The sequence below is a fragment of the Ambystoma mexicanum genome, chromosome 4p (genome assembly GCF_040938575.1).
Source record: "Ambystoma mexicanum isolate Mex_15411 chromosome 4p, UKY_AmexF1_1, whole genome shotgun sequence".
NCBI classification, from domain to species: domain Eukaryota; kingdom Metazoa; phylum Chordata; class Amphibia; order Caudata; family Ambystomatidae; genus Ambystoma; species Ambystoma mexicanum.
This window is the reverse complement of record NC_090927.1, coordinates 1,158,136,994-1,158,155,287: the sequence shown is the minus strand read 5'-3', so window position 1 is coordinate 1,158,155,287 and position 18,294 is coordinate 1,158,136,994. Positions and strand designations below refer to the sequence as shown.

The following is an 18,294-nucleotide window of genomic DNA, read 5'->3' as shown; positions in this document are numbered from 1 at the left end:
TAGCCAAGGTCAGCGTAATTTGAAACTAAATCTGTGGTGTCCTAAGTAATACCAACTGAAAGAAAAAGTGTGATGTCATGCTTATTATGTCATGTCAGGGGGGGAGGGAGGGTAGAGGGGAGTTCAATTGTTGTTTATAAGGTTAGTAATGTTACTGAGTCACTGGTTGTACTATGAGGAATGATAAAAGGCTCAATTCACCATAAGAAGGTACCATAGAAGCAGCTCCGGAAACAGATTATGTAAATTGACGATACAAGTAACAACGTATGGAGAAATCTATGTAATGTTATGAAAGTGTTGATGTATTGAACATATAAATAAAAAATGTACAAAAAAAAAAAAAAAAATTTTTTTAAAAATCCAAAACCTTACTCTACAGGAAGGGCAAGCGCTATTCAAAAACAAACAAATGGAAGTTACATTTATAATTGTATTAGAAACTCAGCAAAAACTGTCCTGTTATAAACCAGATAGGTATTTAACTTTATGTAGCGCTTCATACATGATTTGTCCAACATCTAGGCACTGCGATTATTATACCTCAGTCGATACTCAGTTTACCGACCTCTGAAGGATATTAGCCAATAAGATAGCTCAGCCGGTTGAGAGAGACCCTTGCTGCGATCTGCAGGCTCGAATTCCGGCAAGGCCAACTCAGCCTTTCATGGTCAATAAAGGAGTACCGACTTTGGTCTGGTGAGAATTGTGATAAATATGTTCTATATACAGTGCTTTGCCAAAAGCGCTATATATAATAACCATTGAACATGAGATTAGGTATGGAATTTAGCATGGCGTTCTTCCCTCTCTGCACACCATTAGGTAGTAATAGCTCCAGGAAATTAGGACCTTCATTAAACATCAAAAGACAATTCTGCTATCGAGCCTCAACACAATACTATTCAGGTTTGCTTTACCATGCAATTGGCTATGTTTTTTGTGTTTTCAACATTTAAATATATACAGGAGAGATCAAATGGCCAGACCTTAAAGAAATAATGAAAGGTGTATTCTGTCACAATGCAGAAAGCTGCCATAGTAATGATTTCCATACAGTTTTTGCACGCGTTGGCTGGATGTCACATACCATTTAACTCTCTTGCAAAAAGGAGAAAAGTCATTTTTACTTTCTTGAAAGCACATTTACTCTCAAAGTTTAAAAATGGGGAGTAAAATACTCCCACCTCAAAATCTTATCTGGGGCACTGGCTATGAAAATACTACAGCTGTGGCAGAGGTCGGCCTACAGTCTCGATTAGGGGTGAATGCTCTGCTAGCAGTAGAAGGGGCATTCTCTAAAATAGGCTTGATAATCTCTACTACCAAACCAATAGAGAAAGCTCCTGTAATTAAAAGGGTGGAGGGGAGTTTTAAGGAATGCACGGCATTAAACTCTATGATACGGTAAAAGAAAGAGATCCAAACGCAATCGTAAATGGCAGGATTTGGGCTGTACAACCGGGAATACTGACACAGGTCTTCCAGAAATTAAATGAAAGTAATCCATCACTTTAGCAAGTGCTGCAATACGAGTAATCAGCTGGAATACACAGGCCACAGATGTTTTATGTGTGATGGTGCGCGCAGAGACATATTTGGTGGTCACAACATTATCTTGCTGCAAGAAACCTGGCTGCTCACTGAAAATGTAATGGATGGCTTTACGACCTTGTGTCAAATTGGTACTGTTGGCAAAGTCGGTCGCCCCTGGAGGGGGGTGGGGGGGGGTCTGTTATTGGCATGTAGAAATTCAAGGTTTGAGAGGATTGAAGTAGTTTCAGAAAGCATATATGGTATTCTTGCTGCAATGTTGACTGTGAATCTCAATAATGAGAGCCTGACCCTCTTGGTATTGAATATATATCAATCCCTCGAGAACACTGGTAGCCACTTTCTTGGAGGAAATTGCTGATATTATGGAGAGTTGCAGAAACAGATCTGAGAATTTTTATGTTTTGATAGCTGGCGATATGAATGCCAACTGTTTGGTCTCATGGCACGCTGGCATTAGAGCTGGCCCAACGGATGACAGGGGATCCAATTGGGCCCGCTTCTGTAAGGACTGGGATTTGCCAATATGCAACGGCAACATCCAGGGTGTTAGTCCCACAAAACGCACCTGTAGAGGTAACAACTCAAAGACGATAATAGACTATATGATTGTCTCCCGTAATCTATTCCGCCATTACCAAGAATTCAGTGTAAAAGATAGTGATCACAATAAGTTACATCTAAATCTTGTATTTGCGTGTGCAATAAAACTAGTTATTTTTTCGCAAGAATTGGTAATTAACCCAGGGGAAAAAAAGTTTTGTGAAGTTTAAAAGGAATGGCAAGGGTATGAAGGAAAAGCTGAAAAAAGTAGTTCAAAATACACTATGGGAAACCTTACATCAGGAGTGCGCGACTAACAAGTTCGAGATTTTCGTGAGAAAGTTGGAGCTCCCTCTTCCGGCTATAGAAAGGAATACCACACAAGAATTATTTTGATGAGAATACTTTATTCCGGAAAAGAGAACTAAGGAGGAGTATAAGAAAGTTGAAGAAACAAGTAAAAATGGGGGTGCATTTAAAAGAGAAGATCTTGCTAGCAGTTTACCAAAGACTGAATAGATCAAACAAAGCGCTTAGATATCAGCGGCAAGGGGCAGTGATGTTAGAAGCACTTATAACTAAAAACAGCTGAAATTACTGGTCCTTAAGGAATGGGTGTAATGCCTTGCATTGCTCAGCTCAAAGTGTGCGTGTCTCAGCGGAATCGTGGAGCACCCATTTCGGAGAACTATATAATCAACAGCAGATCGGCGATCTATCTCGAACCCAGTGGTTAAGATGCGATACGAGAGAGGTAGTAAGGGAACTGATTTTGAGGACTTCTAGCTCCAGAGCAGCGGGCCCGAACGTCCTCTCTAATTTTATTCTAAAACAGAATGCGCATGACTGGTCGATTATATAACATGAATTGTTTGAGAACTGCTTTGATACACCACATTGCCCCAGTTGAAAATCGGCTATAGCAGTTTCCATCTTTACGAGGGGTGATGCCCGATAACCATCGCCCTCTTGGATTCGGATAGCAGGATATTCACTGGCATCATCTTGAGGGAACTGGAGAAGTGGGCGGAGGGAAGAAAAAGAAAAACATACTAGACAAAGTCCAGATTGGCTTTAGGAGAGGTCTGTCTACTACACCAAACAGGCTTATAGTTAACACCATTAGCGATCAAGCCTGGTATATGAATAAAGCACCCCTATATGTGGCGTTGATAGACTTCTCCAAGGCGTTTGACACAGTAAACAGATTGTTGTTACGGAAAAAGCTAGATATGTGGGACATTCCCCGAGAACTATTGGCAATCCTGGTCTATCTACATAGCGATATTAACATTGTCGTGAGGCTGTATGGATTGGACCACTTATCAAAAAATATACCAACAAGAAGGGGTGTATGACAAGGGTGTATTTTTGTACCCTTTTTGTTCCATTTATATCTAGCCGATATCAAAAAGGGTTTGCTGGTTGGCCTATGCTGATGACATCCTGCTCATGGACATTACACAAAGGGGAATCCAGCGATTGGTGGATGTCATGAGCAGGTATGCTGCGGCTAATGAATTAGAAATTATCTGGCTAAAACAAGTATATTGAGAATGAGTAGTGAGAAACGTACCATTCCCGTCTTGGAAACAGTTGTCATTAAGCCCATAGTAGAAAGTAAATATTTGGGCTTTAGGCTGAGTGTACACCAAAACAGCTTTCTTCTTAAAAAGTTTTACCCACAAGGCACGCTCAGCGATGGTTTTGCTTACCACCGCTCCCATATTAAATATAAATCTCCACAACATCTAGACAGCTGCCATTTATTTTCCAGGTATTGCAAGGGCATAACTATTTCCTGCCAAAATACAAGGTCCTGGTTTTCCTGACGTTTATCTGCAAAGAATGATGTTTAGTGTTGTTATCTTCCACCAAACTTAATGACCGCTTAAGACCAAATTGGGGTTCTATCAAGTAGAACTAGATAATCAGCATATCGCATCCAGACAACATGGGTATCTCTGATTTTTGGGGGAAAGAGTTTAGTACCATTTAATCCTGTGGGCATATCTGCTATGGTTAAGTAGAAAAGAAGAGGCGCAATGATTCAGCTTTGCTTCAGTCCTGTTTTAGGAGGCATCAGCCTAGATTAACAAAATTATCTAGTCTGACAGTAACATACTTGTCACTATACAGCGGTTTCAACATAGTGAATAGTCCCCAAGGGGAGCTCCATTTCCACCCAATTTGGCAAAACAGCTCCCCGTCGAGGCTGCCCAAGGTGGCACTATAGCCCAGAAAGGCCACATACACCGGATAGTCCTTACTATGTAAAGCACGGTATACAAACTAGGAAAAACGCCTTTTGTCCAGACCAGTTATACAAATCAGTAAAGATTAGTTTACAAAATATTTTACATGGTACATCTATGAGTGCAAATAATAGATAGGACAATCTCCTTAAGAAAGATTCTTTCCATGATTTGTGGGGCGTTCTAGATTATAAAATCCTGATAGAATAGTCGACAAGAAATGTGGCCCACAACTGCAGATTTCCCTTTAAATCCTTGTCAGCAAGGCCATCTGATCATATTATAATTTAATTTTTTCTGTAGATAAAATTTGAAAGTATATAATACGCCCCTGAAGAAGAGAGTTGTCTCGAAACACATTGGGCCGCATGAATATTAAAATGTTATGTTAAATTCATAACAAATGGTGATGTCTACTTTTTATAAAAAATTTGTGAATGTAATGTCAACAACTGAAATTATTGAAGGCTTAAAGTGATTAGGTTACTTTTGCTTAACGGACCAAGATCTATTCTAAACTGTTGGGCACACCTATTGAGCCACTGAAAGTGTGCAGGGGACAGGAGTTCCCTAAGTGGGAACTTGTTCTGTTTTTATTTCAATTTACAGCCCATATGCCAGGGTTGATTTTCATCTCCTATGCAGCTGAAATTCAAAAAATATTTGTGTGTAATTATACATAAGATATCTAACGGTCGAAATACACTGTGAGATAGGAGTGCTAGGTGCCTGCATCTTTTGAGCAAGGCCATCTAGACCAGGCACCCTGGAGCTTTTCAAATTACAAGTTATGGCATAGATATTTTCCGCTGTGTCCCCATAAAGGTCAGTTATTGCTAGCAAATATATAATTTAGCCCACCAGAATGTCTTTTAAAGAAGGTCTCTCTGATAAAATGGCACAATGTATACTCATCTATACAATTAGTAAGACTTTGTTTTTGTCGATTATGTTGCATTGTGACAAGGTAACAGATTTTCTTTGAGTTATTGGTAGCTATTGTTTTGCTCATTAACTGCCATTTACCACTACCTTTTAGCACTGTTCGTATAGCTGCTTATGGATTCGACGGTTCTTATTTTTGCATCCTGTTCCATGGAAACAGCGTTTTTAAATGTTCCCGATTATACGGCTCAGTCTTCTTTTACAATCGGGAATCTCTGCAGCGTGTGTATGACTAGGATCAGAGAGGTCTTTATGGGAGGGCAAAAGGGGCACTTACCCCGGGCCACCACCTTTGGTGGGCGGGGGGACGAGAAGGCAGCCCGATTAAAAGAAGTAAGTTCCCATTAGTCACCAAAATTAAAACGTTAAAACATCAGAAGTTTTGTATGGTGTACCGCTGAGGCTCGACTAGTACACTCTGATCTTTTCATCCTGTGATGCTTTCTATGTTCACTGTGGTACATATATTTTTTGCGTTACAAGACCTGTACAATTCTCATCTTTCTGCAGTGATTATATTGATCATGTACAATAGCCAAAGTTGAAATGCATATCAATACATTTGAGTGTCGCAATGGTTGAGAGGAGCGTTCAGTGTTTTAAACACTCATTGCAGAGATCTGCGTTCACATGCAACATTACAATACCAAATCCAAATTCCAGCAAGGCGACTTCACCTTTGTAATGTACTTACTTGATAAGACTGCATTTATATGAGCTTTGTTTTTTTAGGAAACCAGGTGTTATTGTCACCAATGTACCTGCACCAGACTGCGGTTGCTATAAAAACAGTATCAGTATGGTGAAGGTTTTGAAATTGGTTTGTTCAAATGGGGAGTTGTGAAACCTAGGTAGGCACCTCTAACGACAACAATAAAGTGCTAGTCCAGAGAGGTGATTATGTATCCAAATTCCAGACTCTGGATCCAAAAGCATTCATGCTTGGATCCTGGCTTTGCCAGCAGGTGCTACAGTGATCCTGGACAAATCTTATTTCACTGATAGTACTGTGCTGTCTTGTATGAAAAGCTTGACCTCCTCACATACTGGTGGCATTGTTTAGCCAATTACCTGATCTTTCCATTATGTAGGCCATTTGAGTGGAATGTGTCTTAGACAAAAGAGCAGACCATATAACGCAGGCTTCTGGCAACCATATTTTAAGGTCTGCTTATGTGACAAAAAGGTTTGCTTTTTGTGCAATTCAAAAGGGCATATTTTTAAATACACACCACAAGCTTGTGCAATGGTATTTAAAGTTTCAAAATACAAAAAAGAAACCCATATGAAATCTTTTAAGATCAGAACAATTAGTATGCTGGTACTTCTATACTTCCCTTGATGATGGAGACGATGGGCCTCATTACGACTTTGGCGGTAGCCGTGCCGGTAAAACCGGCATGGCTGCCGCTGGAATCGTTTGTTTACCAGCACCCGCGAATGGGCAATTACCAGGTCATTACGGCCCCGCCAGACCCGGTAATTACACATTCCAGTGTGCCGGTAAAAAATGCTCCCCATAGGACTCAATGGGAATGGGGAGGCCGGATGCATAGTCTGCTCGTGGGTGCCGGACCACCCGCCAGGTCAGACCTGGTGGGCGGGAAGGCCTCCGCGAGCAGAACTTGTAGCTTGCCGGTACGGTAACAACAGTACCGGCAAGCTTGTAATGAGGCCAAATGAAGTTAAAATAATTGCCATTTTACATAATATGCTTTACAACTTTTGTTTTAAAAAATGTTGGGTTATGTGATTTGCATATTTTCCAAGTCAGTTCTGTAAAATGGGATTTTAGTTCAGTTTAAGAACTAGAAACAAAAGTAGTAAAGCGCAGAAACTGCAGAGTGAGTGTGAATCCTGGCTTCTCCTCTTAACCAATACGCAATCCTGGGCATCTCATTTAATCTTGTATTACCTCACCTGTCAAAATTGCCAGTCCCTAAACCTTTCAAAATTGTTAGTCCTTCAAAGTGATTTCATTCTCAGGTTATGATCTTTAAAAAGATTCACTCATAGCTTCACTGGCTATGTATAGTGTTGCTTCCAGTATTGCTTCCTCTGTAATAATAGTGAGCATGGATATATTGCACACCACAGCCACTTGTTTATTTGCTCTCGAATGGCAACCCTTGAAAAGCATGTCCCTCTTCTAATCTCGGTCTAGATACAAAACCTTCCTGATATCTTCAAATAGTTATCCGCTCTCTATGGCACGTGTAGCTTTCTCCTTTCTTCCCATTAGTTTGCCTGCATACATTCTTGAGCACTTTTGCATTCTGTGAGGCAGCTCATCTGAGTCATTTGTCTATTGTGGATTATGTGTACCTTTTTCATACGATCTGTGTCCTGCAGTCATACTATTTACGATACACCTTACTCGTGGCTGGTATTGATGACATTTTCCTGTACCTATGCTAGAATACAAGTACCCTTATTGTGGACTGCTAACGTTTCCCTTGAAATGCTACTTGGTTATCTTTCTGATTACAACAAAAATAAAGAGGGTAAGGAGAAGGAAAGAAAGTTTACCATGCTTATTTTGATCTCTGTGAGGTAGCATTTCAAGTTAGGACTTGTGATCATGACAGGGGTTAGGGGTGAAAACAGGGACGTCATTTAGGGGTCGCCAGAGGTCGCAACTGCAACCTCTATAAAAAAAAATAATAATTTTAAAAATACGTTTTTTTTTCTTTTTGATAATGCAAGGTCCTGGGCTGTGGCAGCACCATGTGGCTCTTTACTTTTGTAGTGGCTGGCTTTCTTGTTCAGGCCCCTTAAAAAAAAAAGAAAAATAAGGAGTACCACAAGTCTAACACTTTCAGCACTGACCCTAAATAACAAAGAATAGGAATACCAAATAATGCCCCTTTCTGGAATTCTATACAATAATTGCTAGACTCCTCAAAGGTTTATTTCAGGCACACTTCAGGGGGTGAGTCACTGATTTAGTCTGTTCTTAAACGCCTCAACTCAACCTTTCATCCTTCTGGAGGTCGAAAAATGAGTACCAACACAGGTTGGGTGATATTGGGTATATATTTTTTCTATATAACGCGCTTAAGCGCAAGTGCTATATAATAACATATCATTATCATTTGGTCATGGACGTCTGCTTGCATTCACAGTAATTTGGTAATATGGGCCTATACACACTGATCTTAACGACGATGCATATGGCGATCCATTCTAGTACGAAATGTACATCACATTATAGTGATATCGTAACCATATTTTTCGCAGTGTACAATGCTATGTGATGCCACTTCCTGTTTTGTCAACAGATTAAAGGTCGTGTTCCATTGCTTCCTGCAATATCACTTTGGGGTGTGGTCAAATGACATCACTTCCTGTGATGTCATCGGGGGGTCAAGGGTTGTGTGATGTCACTTCCGCTACCCCTGGCATTTTGGTGAAATTACATCCCACCAGGGGGTCATCAGCAGCATTTGAGTGTTATTTACAATATGGACTTGCACAGCCAATACATTTTTGGGGCAGTTGTTGATAGCTTTCCCTTGCCTTTAATCTGATGGCCACACCAATTTTGAACACCTCCCGTCCACCTCCTCACCCCGGCGAAGGTCTAGCAATTTGGACCTTTGTTACAAGACATCTGAAGGTGCTAAAACCATGCAAATAAATCTTGTAAATTAATAAGCGTTCCTGCACACAGAATATGTCACTCCCTTCAAACCAGGACAGCACCCTTGCTAGTGGCAAAAAAAAAAGAACCCTTCAGTTTAGCGCAATTTCGCAATGGTGCTGCGAATGGGTGCTTACATTTTATTTAAAACACACAGGGACTTTTTTAAACTTATGATGGCGCAAGTCATGAGATGCACTAACACATCTCATCACTTGTGCCAAAAAAGGAGCAGCAGAATACACAAAGGACATCTGAATGGATGCATCCTATACGCACCCATTGAGTTGGGTTTCGTCACCCCCTTTGCACAAATGGGGGGGCATTTCTGTGCATTTAAAATCACATCTCGAATCATCAAACAGGATGCACTTTTAATATGTCGAAATCTAAGGCAACCCCATGCACCTGCTTGGAATAGGTGCGCATTGCATCATTTGGTCTTTTCGGACCCTGTCATTCAATTTGTTTTTAAGTGACAGCAGAGGTATGAACTGCTGTTGTCTCACTTGCATTGCATTTCTATTCATGAAACAGGGATAGACCTTTTTTGTTATCACATTTTACAGTGACGGGCCATTCAAAAGCCTGTCACGGTGAAAAGCACTCCCAGTCCCCTAGTGAGGGGAGAACACTCCCTATTCTAGTGTATGGAAAGCGGCTGGCCAGCACACCATTTGCGCTACAGTTTAGCCCCCTGAAAATGCGCAGGTCAGCTTTGAGAACAAGGTGACCTGCTCATTCCCAATAATGGGGCATCTAAAAACAGCACATACTCTTGCTCTTTTTTTGAATGCCCCATTTTTTAATGATCTGGCTCTAAATCTACATTTAAAAAAATAATACTAACAATATGAAGGAGTGGCTGGGGTGGGGAGGTGGCGAGGGGAGGTGGCGATGGGCAAGATGGGGAGTAATGGGCAAGAAATCTGAGTGATAACGGTGGGCCAGAGAGCACAGAGGGAGAAGTGGGACAGAAAGCAGAGTGGGCACGGAGGTCCAGAAAACAGAGGGAGCAACAGGTTAGAGGGGAAGCGATGGCCAAGAAAGAGTGGGCACGGAGGACCAGAAAACAGAGGGAGCAACAGGTTAGAGGGGAAGCGATGGCCAAGAAAACAGAGAGGGGCGGTTGGCCATAAACAGACAGCAAGCTGCAGATTGGGGTAAAGTATGCAGGAAGAGTGCGATCGAGTGGGAGAAAGATTTAAGATGCAGACGGAGCAAGAAAGAACAATGAGCAATAAAGTGAAATGGGCATGCACATTTAAGCAAAAAAGTAGAGCATAACAAAACACTTCTGTCAAGTAAGGGACATCTAGGACATCAAAACAATAATGACTACCTGGCACTCTTGTAGACCCACACACTGCATCTTTCTTGCAATTTGCCAAGATTACACCCTCCAGTCAATAAAAAATGTGCTCAACAATAAGTACAACTTGTTCCGCAATAGTCTGTAGATTCTGCATATAGTGTTGAATGACTTAATCACAACGTCCTTAATATATTTGTCAGGGTCTCTCTCTTCAACAAAGTATGTTGGGCACGCCAGGTAGCCATGACCAGTTGGAAGTCGTTTTATCTAGAAGCCGCGGAATTCTGCTAGTATCCTTACTGAACACACTTCCTTTTTAAACTGTTTCAGAAAGCGATCCCCATCCGAATATGTATACCAAGAACTAGAAAGTAAGGAACATTGTTGTATTTTAAGTAGAATCCGAGGACCGTCATTCTCGATATTACTGCAGCCAAGAGTTTGTTGTAACTTGTTTTGGAAATAAAGATTCGAACAATGAACACTTGCTCGCCCTCTATCAGCAAACTACAAAGTTGCAGCCATTGGAAAACCCGACTATGGGTTCTTAACTTGTTGGAGCGCGGGCCTACCAAATAGGCGTGGTGCCTAAGAGTAGTTACCACAATCCAACAGGGTGAGCATCTCATACAGGGTTGGCCCTGGGATTTGAGGGGCCCTGGGAGGCAAAAGATGTGTGGGCCCCAATAATTTGCATAAATAGTGACATCAGTGATATCACTAATTAGTCTTTAGTATGCTAAAGGTATAATGGGAAGTTTAATAGGAAACATGTTGCCATGCATAAGGTAGTAGACAAATACACTGACATCCAGTATATGAATTGTCAGTATTAATATTTACCAATGTGGCACTATCAGGAAGGAGTGAGACATTTTTGAAATAGCAGACACAGCTAGTAGAGACATCTAATTTTGACAGATATGCAAATCCTTTTATTACACTATGCCTTGAGAGCGCTGACTTTGAAGTGACAAAGCCCGATTTGAAAGCATTCTGCAATTCAGGATCTTACACATCTCTTCCCAGATGTAATTGGTAGAAATACTGTTTGCAAAAGGTCTTTTTGAAACTTGGTTTGAAAACACTGTGCATGCATTGCAAAAAAATATGAGGATTGTGTTTTACTCACTGAAACTGCTGTTTTTACAGAAGTTTCACAATTGTTTTTATTTTTGTGTATTTTTGGGCAAAATTAGCACCTAGATGCCTACGGTTTTAGTGCGCTTTATAAATATAAAAAATAAAATGTCCATTATTTTGACTGAAAAAAAAAGGAGAAGAGAGCTAACAACTACATTTATCAATTGCTGGCCACTACAAAATGAGATGGGAGCCTCCTTAATTTACACCCCCCCCCCAGCCTTGATGGAGGAGGACAGCAGGCCAAAACTGTTTGCCGGGTGTAGAATAGCAGGGGATCCCATATAAAAAAAGTTGCAAAGGCAACTGAGCGGGTTAGGAGACTGCTGCTGAGATGTTATACATTTAGACCTTCCTGTAAATCATATGTCTTCTTTCCTATTCCTGTGGCAACATGTGCTGTAAAATGTGGTATTTTCACATGGGGACGAGTACGCTTCACTCATTGTGGGAACTTTTGCCCCATAGCTAAATTCAAAAGCTGGCACCTAAGAACATATGCACAGTAAGCAAATGTATGCTAAAGTGAAAGATAAAATTGACCTTTGCCCTTAGAAGAAAGAGCACTAGACAAAAGAGCATTGGCCTTTCAAAAAAAGTAACAACAGAAAAACAACCTGAGAGAGGACATTTCCTAATGAAAACGCTGGCAAAGTATAAAAGGTGCTCACCTTTTAAGTCCAGCAATATGTAATGAAATAGTCAATGAAAAACAAAATCCCAATATGAGCATGTGCTTTGATGATAATGTTGTGTCTGCACTGGCTACCTGACAACCTGGGCAAAATACTGATAGCCAAATGCTTCAGCAAGCTTGCCGACCTCAGAAAACACCCAAGGGAGTTGCATCCGCCCTCTGAAAAATGAGCACTGTCCACACACACGTATCCTTTACTTGTACCCTGAAAAGCAGACACGGCCACAATCAGGGAAAAACAACAGCACCAGTCTCCAGGATTCCAACCTGTCTTGCCACATCCTGGGCCAATATTCAGAACTCACTTGCCCTTTCATCATTTCCCCCTCCTCAAACCCATGTCTGACTTTCAACAAAACTCTGCTTTATGAAGATGACTTGAAAAGTGTACATATCATGGTACCCACACCAATATATACATCCTGAAAAATATGTTAAGCAAAAAGTGTACAATTGTGGCATTCTTCCTGAGACTACAAATACCAGAATACAATTCAGCAAAAAACAAAAAAAATACCTTTGCATTTTAAAGACATACATGTCATGTGTGAAAAAGTTACCTGTTTGTGTTTCAGTGTTTGAAAAATTCAGGGTTCATATATGATGTGATGAAAATATCACCCACCAACAATAAATGCTTTTTGGGACAATATGTACATCTGAAAATAATGTAGCTAATTTAAAACAGTTTTGTGTGATATATTGTAATTGACCTGGAGGAGAGCGTAGATTTAGGCGGCTAACCAGTGCTTTCAGAATGAAAAATGCCTATTTGCATGTCTTAACACAGAAACAGCACCTCCTCCAAAACAGTTGTCTCTTAAAGGGCTATCACTTGTAAATCGACCCACTTGAAATACTCTGAAGACAAAGTGATAGGGAGGGAGGATAGCTCAGGCAATTGTCTTGGAAACAAGACAACGCAGCAAAACACAAGTTCCAATCCCTGGACCACCACACAAACTGCCCATGTAACGTCACTTTTTACTATGTGTCAGAAAATCCTATCCTGCTTACGTGCGCATGCTCAGTCATTACTTAACAGATAGGATTTTTTGACAACAGGAATGTGGTGTGCCTGTCTTTCTGGGGGTCCGGGGGTGCAATACGTTTAATTTATGAGAGCCAGGCTCTCTCAAATAACAGAATACGGTGAAGGAAGCCATGTCAGTAGCAAATCCAAAACAGACATAAAAAGCACGAACCCAGCGGACGAAGGAACCTGAACGCAGCGGACACTTTGATTTATAGGCTCACAGGATTCTAGTAAGCACTAAATGTGCAAAACATATTAAAGAATCCACAAAAATGTATATGTTCGTGTAACGCACTTAGATCACATATACGTACATCTTTGGGGACCTGCACTGTCAGCAGCTCCAGGGAGAGCCTATCACACGGGCAGTACCCAGCAGTAGCCCCAGCCCCCCCAGCTCTAGTGATAGCATTGAGCCCAGCAGTAGCCCCAGCCCCCCCTCAGCTCTAGTGATAGCATTGAGCCCAGCAGTAGCCCCAGCCCCCCCTCAGCTCTAGAGATAGCATTGAGCCCAGCAGTAGCCCCAGCCCCCCCCAGCTCTAGTGATAGCATTGAGCCCAGCAGTAGCCCCAGCCCCCCCCAGCTCGAGTGATAGCATTGCGCCCAGCAGTAGCCCCAGCCCCCCGCAGCTCGAGTGATAGCATTGCGCCCAGCAGTAGCCCCAGCCCCCCCCGCAGCTCGAGTGATAGCATTGCGCCCAGCAGTAGCCCCAGCCCCCACCCGCAGCTCTAGTGATAGCATTGAGCCCAGCAGTAGCCCCAGTCCCCCCCGCAGCTCGAGTGATAGCATTGAGCCCAGCAGTAGCCCCAGTCCCCCCCGCAGCTCGAGTGATAGCATTGAGCCCAGCAGTAGCCCCAGTCCCCCCCCGCAGCTCGAGTGATAGCATTGAGCCCAGCAGTAGCCCCAGTCCCCCCCCGCAGCTCGAGTGATAGCATTGAGCCCAGCAGTAGCCCCAGTCCCCCCCGCAGCTCGAGTGATAGCATTGAGCCCAGCAGTAGCCCCAGTCCCCCCCGCAGCTCGAGTGATAGCATTGAGCCCAGCAGTAGCCCCAGTCTCCCCCCGCAGCTCGAGTGATAGCATTGAGTCCAGCAGTAGCCCCAGTCCCCCCAGCAGCTCTGAGCCCAGCAGTAGCCCCAGCCCCCCCCCCGCAGCTCGAGTGATAGCATTGAGCCCGGCAGTAGCCCCAGCCCCCCCGCAGCTCGAGTGATAGCATTGAGCCCGGCAGTAGCCCCAGCCCCCCCGCAGCTCGAGTGATAGCATTGAGCCCGGCAGTAGCCCCATCCCCCCGCAGCTCGAGTGATAGCATTGAGCCCGGCAGTAGCCCCAGCCCCACCGCAGCTCGAGTGATAGCATTGAGCCCAGCAGTAGCCCGAGTCCCCCCAGCTCTAGTGATAGCATTGAGCCCAGCAGTAGCCCCAGTCCCCCCAGCTCTAGTGATAGCATTGAGCCCAGCAGTAGCCCCAAGCCCCCCAGCTCTAGTGATAGCATTGAGCCCAGCAGTAGCCCCAGCCCTTCCAGCTCTAGTGATCCCATTGAGCCGAAGCCTGGGTACACTACAGGGAGAGCCCGCCTATCACACTATCACATGGGCTTAAAGGATAGGATTTGCAGGAATGCAGTGTGACTGTGTTTGTTGGGTCCCAGGGGTGCAGTTTCTGTAGGCGTCGGGTGGAGTGCCCTGAAAGCGGATGCCTCGCTTTCCCCTGGAAGCAGCACTTAAAGCACACGCCCACCCTAATAATTATGCCCACCCCACCATCTTCCAGCCCCCCACCTAAACACATATCGTGCACCTCAGCACAGAACACCACCCACCCTGGTTTGCTCCATCTCTACAACCCACAAGCTCACATCAATGAACTATCCAAGCACTCTTGCCACCCACCACAACCCTAACTCACCGCAGCACAACAGCTCACGCCACCCAACCTACCCACACCACCCTAATAACCCACCCATGCTACCTCAGCCTGCTTCCTCACCAACATCACCCCAGCTACCCTTAACCCACCACCTTGCCCACTCCATCCACTCACCAAAGCTAAACTCTCTCTTACCTCACCCCCCACATCCTTACCGCAAACACTTCACCCAACATTCACAGACCTTACCTCACACAAACACACCCACGCATGCTACCCACCCTGGTTTGGCCCAACACACCAACCTGCACACACAACAAAACTTACCCCAGAACACCTCAAACGACCCATCCTACTTCATCCCCAGCACAGTATATAGTCAGTCCATCTCACTGCCTCCCACCATAGCTTGACACAGCATACCTCCCAGCAACCCTCGATTGTCCCAGCACATCAACCATTCTAGATCACCCCAGCAGCTCACAATTCCCGTCAGATTTTCCTACTGATAGGATTTTCCGACAGATAGCAAAAAGTGACGTTACACCGGCTCTAATCTCATACAACAGGAGTTGATTCATCCTTCCGCCACACCCCTTGTTGGTCTAAGTGGCTGTCATCGGTTTATATGTCGGAGCGGGTCTCTATTACATGCGTTTGGCCTGATTTGTTGTAGACCACTGTTATTGGCACAGAATTCCCCATACGTAGTGATTCGGCCACTGCTAACCCACAAGGCCATCAAATACTTTAGCATTTTATACATACTGATTCTGTGGACATACTGGTAATGATGCAACGCGTGGAACACAAAGCTAAGTCTCCTAACTCTCACCTTGAATAAGCGTCATGGTCTCCTGCATGTCTGCCTCCAGCACCCGCAGCTGCTGAAGCAAGGGCAGCAGCAACGGCGTGACATGATCAGCCCCATTATTTCCACGGCGCTCTAATTCAGCAAGGTGGTTCCTCAAGGATTCCTGGGCGAACATCTGCTCTAAAGCGGAGGTACCGGCGCGTCTAGCTGGCGGCCGTGGGCGCAGTGCACACACCAAGCGAAGGAAGGAAGTTCTACCTGCGACCAGAAGCACCCGGCTCAACAGCAAAGGTAGCATGCCAGCCGCCATGGAACGCGTCTCACAACTGTACAGTGACTTGCACGTTAAGATGACCTTTTCGTGGTGCTGGCGGCGGCCATGTTAGATGTGTGCAAATGTGCTACTGTCCTATACACAGTGCAGGGGAGAAAACTGTTCCTTTCTTCTTTACCTATTAATGAGTACACCTAAGCCAGTCAGGCTTGTGCTGGCACTGTCTCCCTCACAGTGCAGTGTCTTTTCGCTCAGTTGTGTTTGTGTCTATCAAACCAACATTACGTAACTCAGGGATGTTCACGATCGCCATGAACAACAGACTAACAAACAGACCCAAAAAAAGGTTTCACGTGCCACGGCAAATATCCGATGTGCCGCCTGTCTCTTCGTTTTTTTCAAATTATAATCCTCTTTTTAAAAAATAAAGATGGGAAGCTCCAATTACAATCCCTTTTTGTAAAATTAAAAATGAGTAGCGCAACAGAGGATGCGATCACAAGGCCTCGTGATATCGCGCCTATCCTTTTAACCACTACACCTAAACACTGCGCTCAAATTCTATCTCTCGTGTGAAATGTCACATGGTTTAGTGATGGTCTTTTTTTATTTTAAGTTAGATCTTAAAAACAAACTGCATGTGCGATTCTGAAAGTTTGCAGGATAGAAACAATTTACTGTATTTGCATCTTGTGCTTTTCTTGCATAATACTAAATTTAAAAAAAACTGTTCAATCCCAATTCTGTTACTGTGTAATGCTTTAAATGTCAATTGTATTGTGTAAATGTTTTCCAAAACAGTATGGTAGCAATATTAAAGTGTGTGTGTTTGTACTTTAATTCATGCGTTTCACACTTGACTGTACACACTGATAAATACAGTACAACCATATCCTACTGATAATATTTATAACTTATACATCAGAGTATATGCACGATCATGAAAACATCATTTACATATGTTGCTAAATCTTCAGATTTAGTTTAAACAGCACTTACATATAACACATTCAGGCTTGCCCTATGAAAGTTTTCAGAACCTCTGCAAGGTCATATAATGTAATGTAATTTGTCATTTATATAGCTCTGCCTTTTCCCATTGATGTGGCCTGAAAGTGCTGTAGGTAAATGCCCCTGGTAAACCAGAGTCCAAGGTATGAGACATTTTTTCAGATGATTTTAGAATGTGTGTGTGTATTAAGGTCAATATGAAGGAGGGTAGGTGTTAGGTAAAGATTTGGAGTAGTACCCTTTGGGTGCACTACAACAACCTTAGACTCCTGGTAATAGGAACCCAACCTTTGGTATAAGTCTGTACTACACAGGTTGGTAGTATGGTTGAGCAGCCAGGCGTATCTCAAGAGGGGTCAATGTGAGCAGTTAGGGTAGTTACACAAAGATTTACAGTGACAAGTGTTCAAACAAACTCTTGCACTCAAGGTTTCTTGATTAAACAATTATTAATTTATTTATCAGTCATTGGAATAAGCCTTCCTCAGAAGGGAGCAATATACAGCAACACACAAATTCCTCCAAAAATACACACTCTTGGTTTCTAAATCAGCAACTACCCATTGGGGATGGCACACAGACACTTCCTACACCCTCGGGTGACTTAAAGCTAGCACACTGTGGACATTAATATATTATGTTGGCATTTAGAATAATACTGAGATGAGTGTCAAAGAAAATGGTTAATAGAACAAACAAGAGATCACAGCTATTCTTAAGCAGGTAAATACGTTTGGACCCCCCCAATGCAGAGTAAGTTAACCCCTTCCTGGAAAGATAGGTGCAACACAATGTCAGAGGGGAGAAGAGTCATCCAGGGAACCAGGATAGGCCAATGTCAATTGGGCAAAAGTCTTTGTGAGTCGAAGCACTTCTGGTAGGTATTTAAGAAAAGTCTTTGCACATCGTTTTAGAAGTCTTTGAAGAAAAAGAAGAATCACTGTAGGGCCACAAGCTGTTATACTTGTGAGTAGTAGAAGTTGTAAGCAACTCTACAACAACAGGTACATTCTCTTAGACTGTACAGTACCTTTAGTTAGAAGAAAAATGCAGCAGATGACTTCTGTTCCCATGCAGCTCTGCAGATCCTGGTGTTACTGAGCCTCAGTCGTGGGGACAAGAGGGAGGACTTCTGGGGACTCCTGCACTGCAATGGGACAGTCACCAACAGCAACCAGCAATCTTCAAACAAGTGCCACTTC

At 43.2% G+C, this 18,294-nt stretch overlaps 1 protein-coding gene across 1 annotated transcript in view; it reads right to left on the bottom strand.

The window, feature by feature from the left end:
* Window positions 1-16,163, bottom strand: part of MTRF1L (mitochondrial translation release factor 1 like) — a 459,754-nt gene extending 443,591 nt beyond the window's left edge. The window contains exon 1 of the mRNA XM_069606774.1: window positions 15,829-16,163. Within this exon, the coding sequence (XP_069462875.1) occupies window positions 15,829-16,117 (289 nt within the window). The 5' untranslated portion in view covers window positions 16,118-16,163. The remainder of the gene's footprint in view (window positions 1-15,828) is intronic.
* Window positions 16,164-18,294: the final 2,131 nt, after the last annotated feature.